Source organism: Oryctolagus cuniculus, chromosome 10 (genome assembly GCF_051225735.1).
Source record: "Oryctolagus cuniculus isolate XC-2025 breed Fujian yellow rabbit chromosome 10, ASM5122573v1, whole genome shotgun sequence".
Classification (NCBI taxonomy): Eukaryota; Metazoa; Chordata; class Mammalia; order Lagomorpha; family Leporidae; genus Oryctolagus; species Oryctolagus cuniculus.
In genome coordinates, this window is record NC_142876.1 from 103,359,790 (window position 1) to 103,379,555 (window position 19,766).

Below are 19,766 nucleotides of genomic sequence, written 5' to 3' on the forward strand. Positions count from 1 at the left end.
CCAGGCATGGGTTAAAGAGCTGTTGGTGTGGCTGGCATGGCGCAGCGTGTTGAGCCATTGTCTGTATTGCCAGCATCCCACACAGCACCAGTTGGTGTCCTGGCTGCTCCAGTTCTGGTCCAGCTCCCTGCTAGGAACCTGGGAGGCAGCAGAGGATGGCTCAAGTCCTTGGGCTCCTGTACCCATGTGGGAGGCTTGAATGGAGTTCTAGGCTCCTGGCATCAGACTGGCCCAACCCTGGCTGTTGTGGCTATTGGAGGAGTGAACTGGCAGATGGAAGATCTCTATGTCTCCCTCTCTCTTTGTAACTCTGACTTTCAAATAAATAAATCTAAAAAATAAATTTAAAAAGGAGCTACTGGCTATGAGTTCAGTGATGCAACACAGTGTATTGAATGAGGTTTCTTTAGACAGGATCTTTGCTGATTGTTTTTGAGAATATTTTGACCAGAGGCTCATAGGCACCCGATCCTGTATTCCCACTAGGGACAGAGTCTCTGTATTTGCTAATTCAGTGTGTGATGACTTTGTAAGTCATAATTTCTGTGAATTTGAAGATTCAGCTGTGTTTCTCACAGTTGTGTCGGTTAGTTGGGCAGTTGTGCTGTTCAAGTCTGAACTCATCCCTCAGGCGACATGTGAGGAGTGGCTCTTCCTGGGCTAGGATGTCCTAAGATGGCCTTGCTCACCTGGAGGCTGGTGATGGGGAGAATGGGTAGGCGTCCTCCAATTCCCTCCAAGGGCTCTCATTCTCCAGTAGTCTAGAACAAGTAGACTCTGGATCAAGGTATTCAAGTGTTATGGCAGAAGCTATACTGTTTCTTAATGCTAAAGTCAGAAATGGTACAGCCTATCTTCTACCACAGTTGGTAAGTTAGAGAAGTTTAGCAAGACAGCTCCTAATCAGTGGGGACGGGAAAATAAGTTGTATTTCATGATGAATGGAGAAGAAAAACATTGTGACCATGTTTTCTAGTCTACCACAGTAAGGATAATAACTACAAGGTTTTTTGTTGTTGTTGTTGTTGTTGTTTTTTTTTTTTTTTTTTTTTTTTTTGCTTTCAAACCTTTATTTAATGAGTATAAATTTCCAAAGTACAGCTTATGGATTACAATAACTACAAGGTTTTGAAACCTACACACTAAGTTTAACTCCAGCCTGTCAAAGATTTCCAGCTAAGAAGGATGAGAGACAGATAAAGGTAGATCACTATTTTCAACCTACAATGAATTTGAGGATCTAGGCCAATGTCATCAACAGCTGATACCTTCTCCAAAAGGAATCATCTAGCCATTAGTGTCTTGCAGTAACAGAATGTGCCACCTGCTATCTTATTGACTAAGAATTTAATCTGAGTCCTGCTATCAGTCTGCAGGAAATACAGAAGACAGAGGAATTTATTTAAAGGTGCATGATGCATTGGTGAAGTGTAGACAAAGGGAGACTCTCCTGGAGAAAACAACCCAGTTCTTCACAGGTGAACTTTATGAAGAAAGATGGAAAAGTATAAGTGAGTCTCTGTAAAGCTGTGTGATGACGGCGGTCATGCAGGGGTGCAGTGTGGCGTCGGGGAAGCAGCTTGGAGTGGTCAACCCATGAAAGCATACGAGGAAGGAGCCACAGAACTGAGACTGATGGTGGCACGAGAGGGTGGAGGGCAGCTGTGTGTAGGGAGACCCCGGGCCCTGCAGAGGGCCAGCAGAGGTGCATTTGTTGAGCTGGGTTGTCGGCATGGGGATGGTCCCTCTGTGATGCTGACGTCAGCTGCATAGCTGTTCTGGGTGGTGTTGGGAGCACTTTTCCTTTACCAGACGTGAGCCTGCAAACAGCCATGTAGAACCCATGAGTGAAATGGTGTGGTGTGAAGCTTTGTGGGGCGGGGAGGTGTTTCCACTGCAGCCCGAGAGGTTAATCACGTATTCGAAGTCCCATCTTTCACAGCATAACCTAGACGGGTTATGGATCTCCTAAGGGGGATCGGGATCAGGAATCCTGGGAGAGCAGCGTTCCCTTGACCCCTGACCCCACGTTCCCGCCAACACGAGTGCAGGGGCGCGTGCCGCCGCCAGGGGGCGCAAAGGAGTGTGTGGCGGTGCCTGTGGCAGTGTCAATGGCGTCCCTAGAGGGTCCCCGCGGGGGCTTCTTCCTGGGCCTCCTGCTGTGGCTCCAGCTGGCTCAGCCCGTGCTCAGTGAGGCTCTGGGTGGGCAGGGAGAGGACGTGGCTGGGCCGGGCGGCGCACAGGGCCGGGGACGCGGAAAGTGGTGGGAGTGTGGCGGGCACCACAAGCCAGGAGGAGGAGGAGGAGGCCGAGGGGGCGCCGGGCTCTCCTGCCTTCCTCGCTGGACTGTTCTTCTGCAGGTGGGGGTTACCGAAACAACGATGCTTCTGGGGTGACCGTGCTGAGCCCAGAGCCCCCGGGACCCCTGGCACCACGGAAATCCGTGAGGATCCCGGAAGTCACTGCAGCTCCGGGGTCTCCAGCGCCGGCAGGGCCTGCGGGACCCCGGGTCAGGTCAGCACCCACAGGGCGACAGGACTTGGAGCAGGCTGGGACGTCTCCAGCTGTGGAGCTGTTTCCTCGAGGTACTGCGTGGGGCCGGGTCTGCAGGGGCTGAGCCTGGCTGGGAAGTTTGTGAGGGCTGAGCCTGTGGTGCGGGGTTTGAGAGAGATGGGAGCTCCCTGAGGGTAACCTGCTGTGCCCTGAGCGGCCCGGGTGGAGATGGTGGTGTGGGGGCGGTGGCTTCATTTCCGGTGCCCTCTCTACCGAGCCAATCAGCGTGCGGCAATAGAACTGTGAAGGTAGTTGGTGGAGTGCCGGCCCCCGAGAGAAAGTGGCCGTGGCAGGTGAGCCTGGAGGCTGATAACAGGCACGTGTGCGGTGGCTCCCTCATCTCCAGCCAGTGGGTCCTGACGGCAGCCCACTGCATATTTGGGTGAGTGGGGTGCAGAGTGAGGGCCCAAAATTTGTTTTTGACTGGGAGCCAAGTATATTCCCCTGCTTGAGTTCCCACTTGTATGTGTGAAAACAGGGGTGATGGCCCCATAGCTGTTGTCTACTTGGAGTGTGACCTGAGGATTGGCATTTCTCGAAGGTCCCCTGGTGGTGTTAGGAGGGGCTGTGGTTTGCAGGGAGTGGTGGCTGCTGGCTGGCATGGGAAGGTGGGACCAGGCTGAGAAGCACTCACGCATGTGGAAGGGGCATGTGCAGACCCTCCAGGAGCTCTTGGAAGGCTTTCTCCTTTGCCTACAGTGAAAGGGACTACAGAGTGAAGCTGGGAACCCCGAAGGTGTTCTCTTCGGACCCAAATGCTGTGGTGGTTCCTGTGAAAGACATCGTCATCCATCAGGAGTACGATATTATCTCTTTGACGCATGACATTGCACTTGCTGTGCTGGCCTACTCCGTGAATTTCTCTTCGTACATCCAGCCTGTGTGCTTAGCAGAGAAGCTGATGGAAGTGAAAGCTGGGACCCGGTGCTGGGTCACGGGATGGGGCCGAACAATAGGAATAAGTATGACTCAGGGGCAGGATGTGGTGGGGCAGCCTGGTGGCCTGGGTCAGCTCCAGCCCCAGGCAGGGGAAAGGGGGCGATAGGTGAGTAGGTGGGTGGGGTGGGGAGCAGATGCTGCAGGGGGTCTTCTGCAGCTGGTTGAGATTCCTGTTGCTGTGCAGGACCTTGGGTGTGGGCGCCGGGTATGGTGGGTTCTCTCCAGGGGGGATTCCAGCTCGGGGGTGAGGGCTGTGTGCCCTATGGAGCTGCCCCTCACTAGAAGTACCTGCCCCGGTGGGGTGGGCTGTGTGTCCCCAGGTGGGAGGTAGAAGGCAGAGCCACCTTGCCTGTGGGCTGCAGGGCCGCCTCTCCTTAGAGAAAGGCTGGGTGTGGTCCTCTTCAGGCAGTGCCTGTGTGAGAGTCGGATGCTGTTCTAGAAGGGAAAGATGCTCTGCTGACGTCAGGGCTGTCAGATCAGCACTGATGCTTGGAGTGAAGAGGCTTGATCATCCTTTCTTTTAAAGATTTATTTGTTTGTTTGAAATACAGAGTTAAAGAAAGAAGGAGAGACAGAGGGAGAGAGAGATCTTCGTTCCTTTTTTTCAATCCCCTTTCTGCCTGAGTCCCCCAGACTGGGCCAGGCCAAAGCCAGGAGTCAGGAGCTTATTCTGGGTCTCCCACATTGGTGCCCAGGGCCTAAATACTGGGGCCATGTTCCTCTCCTTTTCACAAGCCATTAGCAGGGAGCTGGAAAAGAAGTAGAGCAGCTGGGATACGAACCGGCATCCAGATGGGATGCTGCTGTCCTAGGCAGTTTTTGCCTGCTGCACCACAGTGCTGGCCCTGGGCATCCTTTCTCAGGCCGGCAAGGCCTTGCCTCAGTCCTGTGCCTGGTCTTCCTTCTGTGGTCTTGGTTGTGTTCCTATCCCTGCACTCTTGATGACACACCGGACGTAAGTTTCCTTCTGTGTTAAATGGGGATGCTCACTGTCCTGCCTTGCTGTATGGGGCGTGTGTGTGAACACACTGGTCAGGGACCCCCGAGGACGCCTCTACAGTTCCCGAGCTGCAGATCCACTGACTTGTCAATCATCTCTCCATAGGGTCATCACCGAAACCAGATGACCTTCAAGAGCTGGAACAAGACATCATTCTCTATGATGACTGTGATAAGAGATTCAAGAAAGCTCTGGGACGCTTTCGAGTGTTCGTGCGAAAAGGGATGATCTGTGGCTACCTACACGAGGGCAAAAGTCCATGCTGGGTCAGTCCGTGTGTGATTTGCTTGTCCCTCTTCCCTAGGGCCATGGCTTAGTTGGTGGCATCTCCCCCACTCACCCCTCGGTTAAGGAGAATCATGGCAGAAACCTGCCCTGTCTCCGGGAGTTGCCAGTTGTGTTCCTCCCCTAGGGAGCAGCCTTTGCTGCCTGAGGGCCCTGTGGGTGGGTGGGCAGTGGGGTGGGCAATGCTGATGCCCACTTGTGTGCAGTGAGATCCCTGATGTGGCCATCACCATGCAGCATGAGCATTAACCCTGTTATCAGTTAACCAAAAACAACCCTGCAGCCCAGACATCAGAAACCATTGTACCCATGGGGAAGGTGAGATCCAGGATGAGGTTCAGGGTCTTCCTGTAGTGTCTGTGGGACCCCAGGCTCACACGCTGCCCTCGGCCCAGCGACTCTGCGAAGGCAGCACTTGAGTAGGCTCTTAGAGGAGGGGGGTCTGGTTTCTTGGCTAGAGAATGGCCCAGCAGGGACGGGGGCCGGTGTGGACAGAGGCTCAGAGTTCTGTGGGAGCATCGCTTTTCTAGGGAGCCTTTTACTCATGGCGGGCAACGAGGTGGCCAACGAGGCCTGAGGAGGTGGGTTGCGGTGGGAGGTGGTTGCAGCCTGCAGAGCCGAGTCCGGGTTTGCAGTTTCGTTCTGCAGGATGCACAGGTGGGGCCGGGTAGGCGCGTTCAGGGCGACCTTGCAGAGCAGTGGCTGCCTTAGAGGGGCGCCAGGGGCTGCCGTCCAGGAGCTCGTTGTCATCGTGGCGCAGTGACGGGCAGTGCAGGCTGGGCTGTGCTCCAGGCTGACAGTGGCGGCCTGCGGGGGAGAGGACGGGGTGCGGGAGAGGCGGAGGGAGGCCCTGGTTTTCTCCTGGAGGGGTTTGCCGGTGAGACCGAGGGCCAGCTTTGGGGAGGGACAGGCAGAGTTGTGCTGGAGGAGGGGGCTGGGCAGGGGTCAGGGTCTTGGCGGCAGGGGGGCTGATGTGGGGAGGGTGCGGGGCTCCTGGCTTGGTGGCAGGGAGAGAATGAGGTGGAGGTAAGGGTTAGGCCCTTCCTTGCATGGAGACCTGCAAAATACTGAGCAGCCTTGGAGCCTGAGGATGCCCGGTGAGAGTAGGCGCTGCCTGGGAGCCACAGTGGGGTTGGCTCTGCGGTCGTCCACGCTGCGTGGTTACCCCATGAGCGGCAGGGTCAGGGGTTGCAGAAGGTCTGGGAAAGGGCCCCCAGGCAAGGGAAGAGTGGGGCCCTCAGCGCCACGTTCTGTGTGTTTTGGGCATAACTACCTGTCTGAGGGTTTGGTGTCTCGTGTCCGTGTCCCTGAGCAGCAGGTAGGAGAAGCGTTCCTCCCAGGATGTTCAATTTCCCCACCAGCTTTAATCTCCAGTTACTGAATCCTGCACGTGAAGGGCCCCTGTGGTGTGTGGGGAAGCCCGATGTGCTGTATCCTTGTGCCCATCAGGGCAGCCAGCCTCCCTGGATGGGGATCCTCCTCCCTCCCTGGAATTTGTGTCTTTGTTTTTTTTCCAGGGTGATTCTGGAGGCCCTCTGGTCTGTGAATTCAACGAGACGTGGATTCAGGTGGGGATTGTGAGCTGGGGTGCTGACTGTGGTGCCACTCCCGTTCCTGCAGTTTACACGCAGGTTAGTGAGTACAGGGACTGGGTGGACACCATCGTAAGTCAGGCTCTGTGCGTGCATTCCGTGGGCATCTGCCTAGTGCTCCTGGGCCTGGTGCTGCTGCTGGGCATGCCGGTGACCCGGTGACCTCCTCTGCCCACTCCCTCCTGCTTCCCAGCCCCCACTTCCGTGTCCCCCAGCCCCCAGCATCCTCCCCTTCCTTCTCGGTGTCCTTGCCTCAAGCTCAGGTCGGCAGCCGTGGGCTCTGTGGAGATCACACAGCACCGTGTGCACGGACACCGGGTCCCGCCGGCTGCCTCTGCTGGTGACCTGGTGACCTGGTCTCCTGCGGGGCTGGGCTGCCCTGGCTGTGCTCTGCCTGCTGGGCAGGAAGGGGTGAAGTGATGCTGCCGAGAAGACGGCTCCCCTGCCCGGTGGAGCCGCTGACCGCCTGCCGTCCTGGGGAGCGTCTGGCATGAGCAGAGGCGTCACCAGGAGTGAGCCAAGCCCCAGACGTGGCTCCAGTTCCGGACTCTCACCCGAGACTTTGTCAGGCAGTCAGCGTGGGCTGCTCGGAGGGAGTGAAGCAGGCACTGCCAGATCCGTGCAGATGCGTGGGGCCTGAGCTCTGCCTCTGGCTCAGCTGTCTGGGGCTGGAGAAGTCCCCTGCCCCCAGCGGGGACCCACCGTCACGGAGAGGCTCAGCCTCCCAGGCCGTCTCGGGGCACCCCTTCCTCAGGGCCCCAGTGCCACATCCAGGGACACCCCACCCCAAATGTATTGAGTGAGGCATTACGGAGTGTGGAGGCTTCAGATGTCATGAATAAATGTTTGGATAGCGTCTCCTGTTGCTTCTGAGCTCTGCTCCCCTGTGTGTCTTGGTTGCATGAACATACTCTGCAGAGAGCTTTCCTGTGTACTGGTGGGATACATTCCTGGTCTCCAATAGACTGTGGGAGATTAGAGATTAGGAGCTGCCTGCCCCCAGCCAAGTGACACGTGGCCCTAGGCGCTGGGTATGAGCTGCAGCCTGTGTCCTGTTTTAGCTGTCAGTGTCTCTAAGCTGGCAGGCTTGTTGCTGTGTTTAGCAGCTTCTGCAGTGAGGAGCAGGACAGCAGAGGGGACAGACGTAGGCTTTTCTTTGAGTCCCTGCCTCTGGATGCCTGGTCCTGTTCATTTCTGTTTCCGTGCACCGTTTGTTCCTCAAGGTCTAGTTACAGTTCTCTAATAATTCTGAATCTCCCGACCTGCAACTGCAAGCTCCCTCAGAATAGGAATCTTGATCTACGAGAGAACTTCAAAAAGAGCATGGCCAATGCATTTATGAAACAATTCTGCGTGAATTTCAAAAAATGTGTTATACCCAAATCAATTTTAAAGCCATTTTTCTGAAAGTGTTTGAAGTCATCTCAGATTTGCTGAAAGAGGGAGTGAGTTCATGAATCCCTGATGTGTAAGTGGTTCTCACATGTTCCCTCACTCTCTGCTCCTACTCGCAAAGCTGTCTCAGCTCAGGCTCTGTCCCCATTCCCTTCCAGGTTGCCTCAGAGGACAGAAAAGAGTGTTACAGGGTGGGAAGGTTCCAACCCCAGAGGTAGAAGTTCAGGACTGCAGATGGGGTGCTGTTCGGTCTGCAGATGTTAGAGTGTGAGTCTTGCTAGAGGGACACAGAACCAGTTCCAGCTTCCTGGTCACTGGGGAGTGACCTCTGCTCACCAGGAAGCACAGGCACAGACCCCAGAGACCTGGACACCCAGGGCCAGGTGAATGTTAGCAGTCTTAGCAACAGAGCAAGGAAGCTTTCCCAGACTCCTGGGATTGTGACAGACTGACTCAGGACCCCACCGGAAGAGGCCCCCGTGTGAGGTGTGGAGTTCCAGCTCTGTCCCACAGGCAGAGATTCACATCACCCCGGCTCCTGGAAACATTGAGTCACATCCGCACCTGTTACAGAAAGTGCCCTGGGTGCAGGAATGGATTCCTTCTCCGGAGGTGCCCATGGTAACTGGTGTGCAGGCAAGTGAAGATCCAGTCTCTCCCTCAATGTAGGACAAGTTGGAAGGGACGCTTGTGGGACCCTCTGGGACCTCAGTGCCACTGCTTTGTGGCTCAGCTCCTCCCTCGCACACAGTGCCCTCTCCGAGTCGGAGTAGTCCTGGGAACCCCACTAAGACACTGCCTGGCAAGAGCTGGGACAACCCCGGCTTCAGGAAGCATCTCAGTGATGTGCTGTGCAGCAAGTCACCCAAGGTCAGGGCCAAAATCAACCCAGGCTGTTGTGCTTGAGCCGCCTTACTCCTTACTCCAGGATTCTTTTTTTTTTTTTTTTTTTTTTTTTTTTTTTTTTTTTGACAGGCAGAGTGGACAGTGAGAGAGAGAGACAGAGAGAAAGGTCTTCCTTTGCCGTTGGTTCACCCTCCAATGGCCGCCGCAGCCAGTGCGCTGCGGCCGGCGCACCGCGCCGATCCGGTGGCAGGAGCCAGGAGCCAGGTGCTTTTCCTGGTCTCCCATGGGGTGCAGGGCCCAAGCACCTGGGCCATCCTCCACTGCACTCCCTGGCCACAGCAGAGGGCTGGCCTGGAAGAGGGGCAACCGGGACAGAATCCGACGCCCCGACCGGGACTAGAACCTGGTGTGCCGGCGCCGCTAGGTGGAGGATTAGCCTAGTGAGCCGCGGCGCCGGCCTTACTCCAGGATTCTTATTTGCGAATCCACTGCCTGGCTGAAATTTCCTTCCTTCCTTCCTTCCTTCCTTCCTTCTTTCCTTCCTTCCTTCCCTCCTCCCTCCCTCCCTCCCTCCCCCCCTCCCCTCCCTCCTTTCCTTTCCTTTCCTTTCCTTTCCTTTCCTTTCCGTTCCGTTCCGTTCCGTTCCTTTCCTTTCCTTTCCTTTTCTTTTCTTTCTTCTTTAAAAAAGATTCATTTTCATTTATTTGAAAGGCAGCGTTACAGAGAGAGCCAGCAAGCTTCCATCTGCTGGTTCACTCTCCCAATGACTAAAACAGCCAGGGCTTGCCCAGGCTGACGACAGGAGCCAGGAACTCCATGGGTGTGAGGTCCAAGCACTTGTGCCTTTCTCTGTAGCTTTCCCAGGAGCTTTAGCAGGCAGCTGAAATGGAAGCAGAGCAGACTCACAGGCTATGGCTTAATCTGAAATTTTTTTAAACCCCAAAATCAATAGTTCTTTTATGATCATTTGTGGACACACAGAGAGCAGTAGAAAAGTTTGATGCTTTGTAGCATGGTTCCTAACTGAGTTGAGCCATGAGATGCTTTGCTGTCTTTCAGCTCTTATAAACAAGTGTCCTTTTCTGTCATCTCCTACTACTGTGTTTTTTATTGATTGTGCTTTTTTTTAAGTGAGTCTGAATAGTATGGCTGAAGTACTTAGTGTTGCTAAGTGCAAGAAGCCTATTAAAATACACCATGTAGAGTATACAAGGGGACTTGAAATATTTCTGAAACTATGGAATTAAAGATGAAAATTAAAATATAACTTTTATTTTTGATTATAAAGTACACCAAGTTCAAGAGAGTTTTTGTAAGCATTGATAGGTGCCATTTAGTCTGTTCTTGCGGAATTGAGGTACTAGAAATTTAACCAGGTAAATGCCACGTTTTCACATTTTTAATTGCAGAAAAATGCATGCCCTTTACAAATGTTTTATGATTAATAAGAAAAAAGTCAGAAGGAGCCAGATCAGGACTGATTATTGAATGACACATGCTTTCTCATCAAAACTCATAAAATTATCCTTGTGTGGTGAGAGGAATGAGAAAAAGCCTGGTTGTGGTGGCAAAGGACATCCTGGGGGCAGTGTTTTCAGTATTTTTCTGCTACAGAGTCAGCTAACCTTTTTTTTTTTTTTAAGATTATTTATTTATTTGAAAGTCAGAGTTACACAGAGAGAGGAAAGGGAGAGAGAGAGAGAGAGAGAGAGAGAGAGGTCTTCCATCTGATGGTTCACTCCCCAGATGGCTGCAAATGGCTGGAGCTGTGCCTATCCGAAGCCAGGGGCAGGAGCTTCTTCTGGATCTCCCACGTGGGTGCAGGGGCCCAAGGACTTGGGCCATCTTCTACTGCTTTCCCAGGCCACAGCAGAGAGCTGGATCGGAAGTGGAGCAGCCAGGTCTCGAACTGGTGTCCATATGGGATGCCGGCACTGGAGGCGGCAGCTTAACCCGCCATGCCACAGCACTGACCCCATCTCCTCGCTTCTTGATATGTGTTCTCCATTCCTGAGCTGCTGTTTTATTCGGGACCTTTTGCCCCTAGAGTCCGTATAAGACAGGACGATGTCACCATTCTCCTGCCCCAGCTTCACTGTGTGTTTATGTTTGCTTCAGTTTTGGTTGGATTCATGTTGCAGTGTAAGTGCTCACTCTGGACTGGTGTCTGATCCTTTTCAGTGTCTCCAAGTAGAACAAGTCAGTATGAATCTGTGTTGTTGCAAGAAATTTTTGAAATCCGTGCACAGTTGTTTCGAATTCTGGATTTTCTCTGAAGCTTCTGAGGACCCTGGATAGGTCTGGTAGACACGTTTCACCCAGGCATGGGCTAAAGAGCTGTTGGTGTGGCTGGCATGGCGCAGCGTGTTGAGCCATTGTCTGCATTGCCAGCATCCCACACAGCACCAGTTGGTGTCCTGGCTGCTCCAGTTCTTGTCCAGCTCCCTGCTAGGGAACCTGGGAGGCAGCAGAGGATGGCTCAAGTCCTTGGGCTCCTGTACCCATGTGGGAGGCTTGAATGGAGTTCTAGGCTCCTGGCATCAGACTGGCCCAACCTTGGCTGTTGTAGCATTTGGGGAGTGAAGTGATGGGTGGAAGTTCTTTATCTCTGCCTCTCTTTTTCTAACTATGACTTTCAAATAAATTAATTAAAATAAATAAAATGAAGTGTTGTTTGCTATGAGTTCAATGATGCAGCAGAGTATATTAAATCAAGCTTCTTTAAACAAGAACACACAGAAACATAGGTTATTTGCTGATTGTTTTTTTTTTTTTATTTTTTGACAGGCAGAGTGGACAGTGAGAGAGAGACAGAGAGAAAGGTCTTCCTTTTGCCGTTGGTTCACCCTCCAATGGCCGCCGCGGCCGGCGCGCTGCGGCCGGCGCACCGCGCTGATCCGATGGCAGGAGCCAGGAGCCAGGTGCTTTTCCTGGTCTCCCATGGGGTGCAGGGCCCAAGCACCTGGGCCATCCTCTACTGCACTCCTGGGCCACAGCAGAGAGCTGGCCTGGAAGAGGGGCAACCGGGACAGAATCCGGCACCCCAACCGGGACTAGAACCCGGTGTGCCGGCGCCGCTAGGCGGAGGATTAGCCTAGTGAGCCGCGGCGCCGGCCAATTTGCTGATTGTTTTTGAGAATATTTTGACCAGAGGCTCATAGGCACCTGATCCTGTATTCCCACTAGGGACAGAGTCTCTGTAATTGCTAAATCAGTGTGCATGATGACTTTATAAGTCATAATTTCAGCTGTGTTTCTCATAGTTGTGTTGGTTAGTTGGGCAGTTGTGCTGTTCAAGTCTGAGCTCATCCCTCAGGCGACATGTGAGGAGCGGCTCTTCCTGGGCTAGGATGTCCTAAGATGGCCTTGCTTACCTGAAGGCTGGTGATGGGGAGAATGGGTAGGCGTCCTCCAATTCCCTCCAAGGGCTTCTCATTTTGTAGAGCTAGAGCAGGTGGACTCTGGACTCAGGTATTCTAATAGCATGAAAGTAGATGCTAAACTGCCTCTTTCTGCCAACTTCAGAAGGTGTACAGCCTTCCTTTATCACATCCTGTTGGTCAGAGATGGTCATAAGGACAGCTGGGTTGGGAAGCAAGTTCTACTCTGGTAAATGTGGAGGGAAAATATTGTGACCTCATATTATAAATCTGTAGTAAGAGTAGTAACTGCAAGGTATTGAAACTCATACAATATGTTTAACTCCAACATTTTTGTAAAAGTTTTCCTCACAAGGGAGAGAGAACCATACAAATAGAATAACAGTGTTTTCAACTCCTAATAAATTTGAGGATCTAGGCCAATGTCATCATCAGCTGGTAACTTCTCCTCCAAAAGCAGACATGCAGATCTTGAGTCTCCTGGAAAAAGAATGCACACCCTGCAATCTTGTTGATCAGAGTACTGAACCTGGGTCCAACTGTCAGCTTGCAGGATGGAGAGAAGACAGGGAACTTGTAGAAGAGCAGTTGACTAAGTGTTGACTGGGAGACTCTGCTGGTGAGACAAGCCAGTTCTTCACAGGTGAACTTCATGAAGAAAGATGGAAAAGTATAAAAGTGAGTCTGTCAAGATGTGTGATGATGGCAGTCATGTAGGGTACAGTGTGGCGTTGGGGAAGCAGCTTGGAGTGGTCAACCCATGAAGGCACACGAGGAAGGAGCCAGAACTGAGACTGATGGTGGCACGAGAGGGTGGAGGGCAGCTGTGTGTAGGGAGACCCCGGGCCCTGCAGAGGGCCAGCAGAGGTGCATTTGTTGAGCTGGGTTGTCGGCATGGGGATGGTCCCTCTGTGAGGCTGACTTCAGCTACATGAATGTTCTGGGTGGTGTTGGGAGCACTTTTCCTTTACCAGACGTGAGCCTGCAAACAGCCATGTAGAACCCATGAGTGAAATGGTGTGGTGTGAAGCTTCGTGGGGCGGGGAGGTGTTTCCACTGCAGCCCGTGAGGTTAATCACGTATTCGAAGTCCCATCTTTCATAGCATAACCTAGACGGGTTATGGATCTCCTAAGGGGGATCGGGATCAGGAATCCTGGGAGAGCAGCGTTCCCTTGACCCCTGACCCCACGTTCCCGCCAACACGAGTGCAGGGGCGCGCGCCGCCGCCAGGGGGCGCAAAGGAGTGTGTGGCGGTGCCTGTGGCAGTGCCCATGGCGTCCCTAGAGGGTCCCCGCAGGGGCTTCTTCCTGGGCCTCCTGCTGTGGCTCCAGCTGGCTCAGCCCGTGCTCAGTGAGGCTCTGGGTGGGCAGGGAGAGGACATGGCTGGGCCGGGCGGCGCACAGGGCTGGGGACGCAGAAAGTGGTGGGGATGGCGGTGGGGGTGCGGTGGGCACTGCAGGCCAGGAGGAAATGGAGGAGGAGGAGGCCGAGGGGCGCCGGGCTCTCCTGTCTTCCTCGCTGGACTGTTCTTCTGCAGGTGGGGGTTACCGAAACAACGAGGCTTCTGGGGTGACCGTGCTGAGCCCAGAGCCCCCGGGACCCCTGGCACCACGGAAATCTGTGAGGATCCCGGAAGTCACTGCAGCTCCGGTCAGGTCAGCACCCACAGGACAACAGGACTTGGAGCAGGCTGGGACGTCTCCAGCTGTGGAGCTGTTTCCTCGAGGTACTGCGTGGGGCCAGGTCTGTGGTGCGGGGTTGGAGAGATGGGAGCTCCCTGAGGGTAACCTGCTGTGCCCTGGGCGGCCTGGGCGGAAATGGCGGGGTGGGGGCGGCGGCTTCACGTCCAGTGCCCTCTCTTTACCGAGCCAATCAGCGTGCGGCAATAGAACCATGAAGATAGTGGGTGGAGCGCCGGCCCCTGAGAGGAGGTGGCCCTGGCAGGTGAGCCTGCAGTCAAAGGGTGACCACGTGTGCGGAGGCTCCCTCATCTCCAGCCGGTGGGTCCTGACTGCCGCCCACTGCATATTAGGGTGAGTATGTGGGGCTGGGCCCGTGGGTGCTGATCATTTTCATGACTGGTCCCAGTGTTATTCCTGATGGAGGCTTCCTCTTCTCATCTGAAACATGGGGTGGTGCCCATAGTTGTTCATCGGGGAGACCTCATGATTGGCATTGCCGCCAAGCCGCTGGTGGTACTGCCATTGGGCTGGGCCGATGGGCAAGAGTGGTCAGGGGTCCTGTGAGGGGATGTAGTTTGGGGGGATCTGGCTGACAGCTGGCATTGGGAGCTGGGGCCAGAACCGGGGTGGGTTGGGGGCACACGAGGAAGCACTGGGGTGTGTGGAGGGGAGTATGCAGCCACTCCGAGGTGTCTGTGAAGGCCACCTCCTTTTTCCACAGTTATGAGGACTACACAGTGAAGCTGGGAGGCCACAGCTTGCGCCCTCCATCCACAAATTCAGTCATGGTTCCTGTTCGGGACATTGTTATCCATCAAGAATTTAACTCTGTTTCGATGAGTCATGACCTCGCGCTTGCGCTGCTGGCCTTCTCTGTGAATTTCTCCTTGTATGTCCAGCCTGTGTGCTTACCTGAGAAGCTGGCAGACGTGGACAGCGGAACAGTGTGCTGGGTCACTGGATGGGGACGACTGGCACCAAACTGTGAGATTGTCAGGCAGGTTGCTGAGGTGGGGCAGCCTGGTGGCCTGGGGCAGCCTTGCAGCCCCACATGGGGACAGGGAGGCCATGTAGAGGGTGGGTGGGGTGGGGAGCAGATGCTGCAGGGGGTCTTCTGCAGCTGGTTGAGATTCCTGTTGCTGTGCAGGACCTTGGGTGTGGGCGCCGGGTATGGTGGGTTCTCTCCAGGGGGGATTCCAGCTCGGGGGCGAGGGGCTGTGTGCCCTATGGAGCTGCCCCTCACTAGAAGTACCTGCGCCGATGGGGTGGGCTGTGTGTCCCCAAGTGGGAGGCCAAGGCAGAGCCACCCTGCCTGTGGGCTGCAGGGCCGCCTCTCCTTAGAGAAAGGCTGGGTGTGGTGCTACCTGTACAAGCACCTAGTGTCTTGTTCTGGAAAGAAGAGATGCTTTGCTGGTGCTCAGAGCTGTCACAGTTAGCACTGATGCTCAGAGTGGCGGTCACTTGGTTGTCCTGTCACAGGCTGGCAGGGCCCTGCCTGGCCCCCTTATGTGTTTTCTTCTGTGTTCTTGCCCCTCCCCCCTTTTTCTTAAAAAAATTTTTTTTAACTTACTTTGAAAGAGTTATAGACAGAGGGAGAGAGAGAGAAATAGAGAGATATCTTCAATCCTCTGGTTCACTCCCCAGATGGCTGCAACAGCTAGGGCTAGACCAGGCGAAGCCAGGAGCCAGGAGCTTCATTCGAGTCTCCCGCATGAGCGGTCTCAAACACTTGGGTCATCTGGTGCTGTTTTCCCTAGGCCATCAGCAGGGAGCTGGATCATAAATGGATCAGCTAGGACATGAAAAGATGCCCATATGGGGTGTCACTGTCACAGGCTGGGGTGGGGGTGTTATCCATTATGCCACAGTGCTGGCCCTACCCCTCCACTCTTGATGTTGCACTAGGCCTGGGTTTCCTTCTGAGTTGGATGAGGACCACAGCCCACTGGCCGGCCTGCCTCTGTCAGGTGGTTTGTGTGACCACGTGGTCAGGCACGAGTGGGTGACCACGTGGTCAGGCCCGAGTGGGTACTGAGAGATGCTCTCCTGACACTAAGTTCTTCCTTGTCTGTCGTCAGCGTGGATGCCATCACCAATGGAGCTTCAGGAGGTGGAGCAAGACATTATTCCCTATAACATCTGTAATGCGCAGTTCCAGAAGGAATTAGGATTGTCAAGCAACATAGTGCGAAAAGGGATGATCTGTGGCTACCGACACAAGGGCAAAAGTCCATGCTGGGTCAGTCCATGTGTGGTTTGCTTATCCCTCTTCCCTACGGCCATGGCCTAGTTGGTGGCATCTCCCCCACTCACCCCTCGGTTAAAGAGAATCATGGTAGAAACCCACTATGTCTCTGGGAATTGCCAGTTGTGTTCTTCCCATAGGGAGCAGCCTTTGCTGCCTCAGGGCCCTGTGGGTGGGTGGGCAGTGGGGCGGGCAATGCTGATGCGCACTTGTGTGCAGTGAGATCCTCCAGTGTGGCTGTCACCATGCAGGGTGAGCATTAACCCTGTTACCAGTTAACCCTTGCACAACCCCGCAGCCCAGATGTCAGAAACCGTTGTACCCACATGGAAGGTGAGATCCAGGACGAGGTTCAGGGTCTTCCTGTAGTGTCTGTGGGACCCCAGGCTCACACGCTGCCCTCGGCCCAGCGACTCTGCGAAGGCAGCACTTGAGCAGGCCTCTAGAAGGGGGGGAATCTGGTTTCTCAGCTAGAGAACGGCCCAGCAGGGACGGGGGATGGTGTGGACAGAGGCTCCGAGTTCTGTGGGAGCATCTCTTGTCTAGAAAACCTTTTTTTTTTTTGAAGATTTATTTTTTATTTAATTGAAAGGCAGAGATACACAGACATGAGGACAAACAGAGATCTTCCATCCACTGGTTCACTCCCCAAATGGCCACAATGGCCAGGGCTGGGCCAGGCCAAAGCAAGGAGCCTGGAGCTTCTTTCAGGTTGCCAATGTGGGTGCAGGGGAACAAGGACTTGGGCCATCTTCCAATGCCTTCCCAGCACATTAGCAGGGAGCTGGATCTGAAGTGGAAGGAGCTTGAGTGGAAGTGCAGCAGCCTGATCGAACCCGAGCCCATATGCGATGCTCGCGTCACAGGCAGAGACTTAACCTCCTATGTCACAGTGTATAGGGAAGCTTTTATTTTTACAATTGCAGGCAATGAAGTGGCCAATGAGGCCTGAGGAGGTGGGTTGCGGTGGGAGGTGGTTGCAGCCTGCAGAGCCGAGTCCGGGTTTGCAGTTTCGTTCTGCAGGAAGCACAGGTGGGGCCGGGTAGGCGCGTGCAGGGCGACCTTGCAGAGCAGCGGCTGCCTTAGAGGGGCGCCAGGGGCTGCCGTCCAGGAGCTCGTTGTCATCGTGGCGCAGTGACGGGCAGTGCAGGCTGGGCTGTGCTCCAGGCTGACAGTGGCGGCCCGCGGGGGAGAGGACGGGGTGCGGGAGAGGCGGAGGGAGGCCCTGGTTTTCTCCTGGAGGGGTTTGCTGGTGAGACCGAGGGCCAGCTTTGGGGAGGGACAGGCAGAGTTGTGCTGGAGGAGGGGGCTGGGCAGGGGTCAGGGTCTTGGCGGCAGGGGGGCTGATGTGGGGAGGGTGCGGGGCTCCTGGCTTGGTGGCAGGGAGAGAATGAGGTGGAGGTAAGGGTTAGGCCCTTCCTTGCATGGAGACCTGCAAAATACTGAGCAGCCTTGGAGCCTGAGGATGCCCGGTGAGAGTAGGCGCTGCCTGGGAGCCACAGTGGGGTTGGCTCTGCGGTCGTCCACGCTGCGTGGTTACCCCATGAGCGGCAGGGTCGGGGGTTAAAGTAGGGCCCTCAGCGCCACGTTTTGTGTGTTTTGGGGATACCTATGGGTTTGGTGTCTCATGTCTGTGTCCCTGAGCAGCAGGAAGGAGAAGCATTCCTCCCAGGAGTTACAGTTTCCCATCAGCCTCAATCTGCTGTTCCTGAATCCTGCTCGTGGAGGGCCCCTGCGGTGTGTGGGGGAGGCCCCAGCGTGCCGTGTCCCTGTGCCCGTCAGTGCTGCCGGCCTGCCCGGATGGGGATCCTCCTGTCTCCCTGGACTTGGTGTCTTTTTTCTTTTTCCAGGGTGATTCCGGAGGCCCTCTGGTCTGTGAATTCAACGAGACGTGGATTCAGGTGGGGATTGTGAGCTGGGGCATTGCCTGTGGTAAAACTTTCCTTCCTGCAGTTTACACGCAGGTTAGTGAGTACAGAGACTGGATAAAGACCATCTTAAGCCAGGCTCCGTGCGTGCATTCCGTGGGGGTCTGCATGGTGCTCCTGGGCCTGGTGCTGCTGCTGGCCGTGCCGGTGACCCGGTGACCTCCTCTGCCCACTCCCTCCTGCTTCCCAGCCCCCACTTCCATGTCCCCCAGCCCCCAGCATCCTCCCCTTCCTTCTCCGTGTCTGCCTCAGACTCTGGGATGCACTGATGCCAGAGCTCCACACGGCAGTGCTGCGGGAGACTGTGGTCTGCAGAGTATCCCCGGCTATTGCTCTGGTCTCTTGCCTCGGCCAGGCCTGATCCAGAGTCCGCTTCCGCCCCCCGTTTGTTACCTGCATGCTCCTGGGAATGATATTTCTGGTGTGAAGGGGGTGCTGAAGGGGTCTCTGCTAGACCAGACGAGCTACCTGGTGTAGCTGAATGACCGATCCACATCGTGCAGAGCGCCTGCTAAAGTCACGCCAGCCTCAGAGCTGGCTGGTTTCAGGGCTCTCACCTGAGACTCAGTCAAACCAGTCAGCTTGGTCATGCTGAGCTCGCAAAGAAGGCATTGTCTGGTTCCTGTCGAGGTGCGACGCCCTGATCTCCATGTCTGGCTCAGTTGTCTGGGGCTGGGGCAGGTTTCCCTGCACCCCCGTGTGGACCCACCTTCCAGTGAAGAGGCTCAGCCACCCCGGCCCTCTCTGCGCAACCTAGTCTGGCGCCCCTTCCTCAGCGCCCCCATGGCTGCATCCGGGGATGCCCTGCACTGTGGCGAGGCCGTTGTGGAACGTGGAGATCTCAGATGGTAACTGAATAAATGTCGGGAATACGCTCTGTGTGTTCTGAAGCTTTGCTTCCCTGGGGTTGCCTGTGACAGTCTTCGTATTGTTTTCTCAGGTAGGTAAGGAAGTCATTTATGGTTCTTATTAAGCTGTAGATGGACAGGGGTCAGGACAGCCTGCTCAGGCTGCACAGTTACAGAGAAAGAGAGAGAGAGAGAGAGAGAGTGTTTCTATCCAATGGTTCACTTTCCAGATGGCCACGATGGCTGGAGCTGGGCTGATCTGAAGCCAGGAGCCAGGAGTTTCTTCCGGGTCTCTCATGTGGGAGCAGAGGCCCAAGCACTTGGGCTATCTTCCGGTGCTTTCCCAGGCACATTAGCAGGGAGCTGGGTTGGAGGTGGAGCAGCCCAGACTCCAGCCTGCGCCCATGTGGGAGGCCGGCACTGCAGGTGGAGGCTTTACCAGGCCCCAAGGTTAACCATCCTTTTTACTCGAACATCACAGAAAGGTGTTCTTGGTCAGCAGGTAGCTCTTCTCCATGTCTAGCACCATTCCTAGCCCGTGGTTCGGGCTTTGTCTGCCTGCATCCTCGAGTGCTTAAAACAGTTAATGTGCATTTCCAGTAAGTTCCCTGTGCTGCTGGTGTCTGGGGCCCTCCTGTTGAGAGCCAAGGCTTTGCAGTAAGAAAGGCACTGGGGGGAGGGAGGGAGGGAGGGAGGGAGGGAAGAAGTGGCACTCTGCTCCTCTCATGGCAGCCCCCTCAGCCGGGGAACGTGGTCCCCAGGGGTCAGCGGGACACCCACACTAGACCAGGGAAGCAAGCTTCTTGGTGCTCCCCTCCCAGTATCTAATGCCCAGCGGCTCCGCAGAGAGCGTCCGTCTGCAAAGCAACCTGCTAGAGCCCTCCGCCGGGCCCGTCACCACCTCTCTTCGTTGCTCTGATCTTCTTGGTAGTCGGCGGAAGAAGGCGGCTCTTCCCTTCTCAGCTCGCCTCCTAGGTTTAGCCTTAAATGCAGCTCAAGTATTGCTTCTGTGGCCCAGGCCCGGTCCTGAAAGTTAGGGGAGACTCGGGGTGCTTTCATGGGGCCAACCAC

At 55.1% G+C, this 19,766-nt stretch overlaps 2 protein-coding genes across 2 annotated transcripts; both read left to right on the plus strand.

Moving 5' to 3' along the window:
• Positions 1-2,075: 2,075 nt before the first annotated feature.
• Positions 2,076-7,227, plus strand: LOC108177166 (serine protease 44). The gene is made up of 6 exons (XM_051852543.3): positions 2,076-2,190; positions 2,361-2,585; positions 2,779-2,935; positions 3,253-3,515; positions 4,598-4,758; positions 6,295-7,227. Exons 1-6 carry the CDS (start codon positions 2,112-2,114, stop codon positions 6,529-6,531), a joined length of 1,122 nt encoding a protein of 373 aa, XP_051708503.1. The 5' UTR covers positions 2,076-2,111; the 3' UTR covers positions 6,532-7,227.
• A 6,448-nt stretch (positions 7,228-13,675) lies between these two features.
• LOC127492452 (serine protease 44) lies at positions 13,676-18,832 on the plus strand. Its single transcript, XM_089304921.1, has 4 exons — positions 13,676-14,025; positions 14,396-14,658; positions 15,753-15,913; positions 17,632-18,832. The coding sequence occupies exons 1-4, from the start codon at positions 13,886-13,888 to the stop codon at positions 18,004-18,006; spliced, it is 939 nt and encodes a 312-aa protein (XP_089161047.1). The 5' UTR covers positions 13,676-13,885; the 3' UTR covers positions 18,007-18,832.
• The last annotated feature ends 934 nt before the right edge of the window (positions 18,833-19,766 follow it).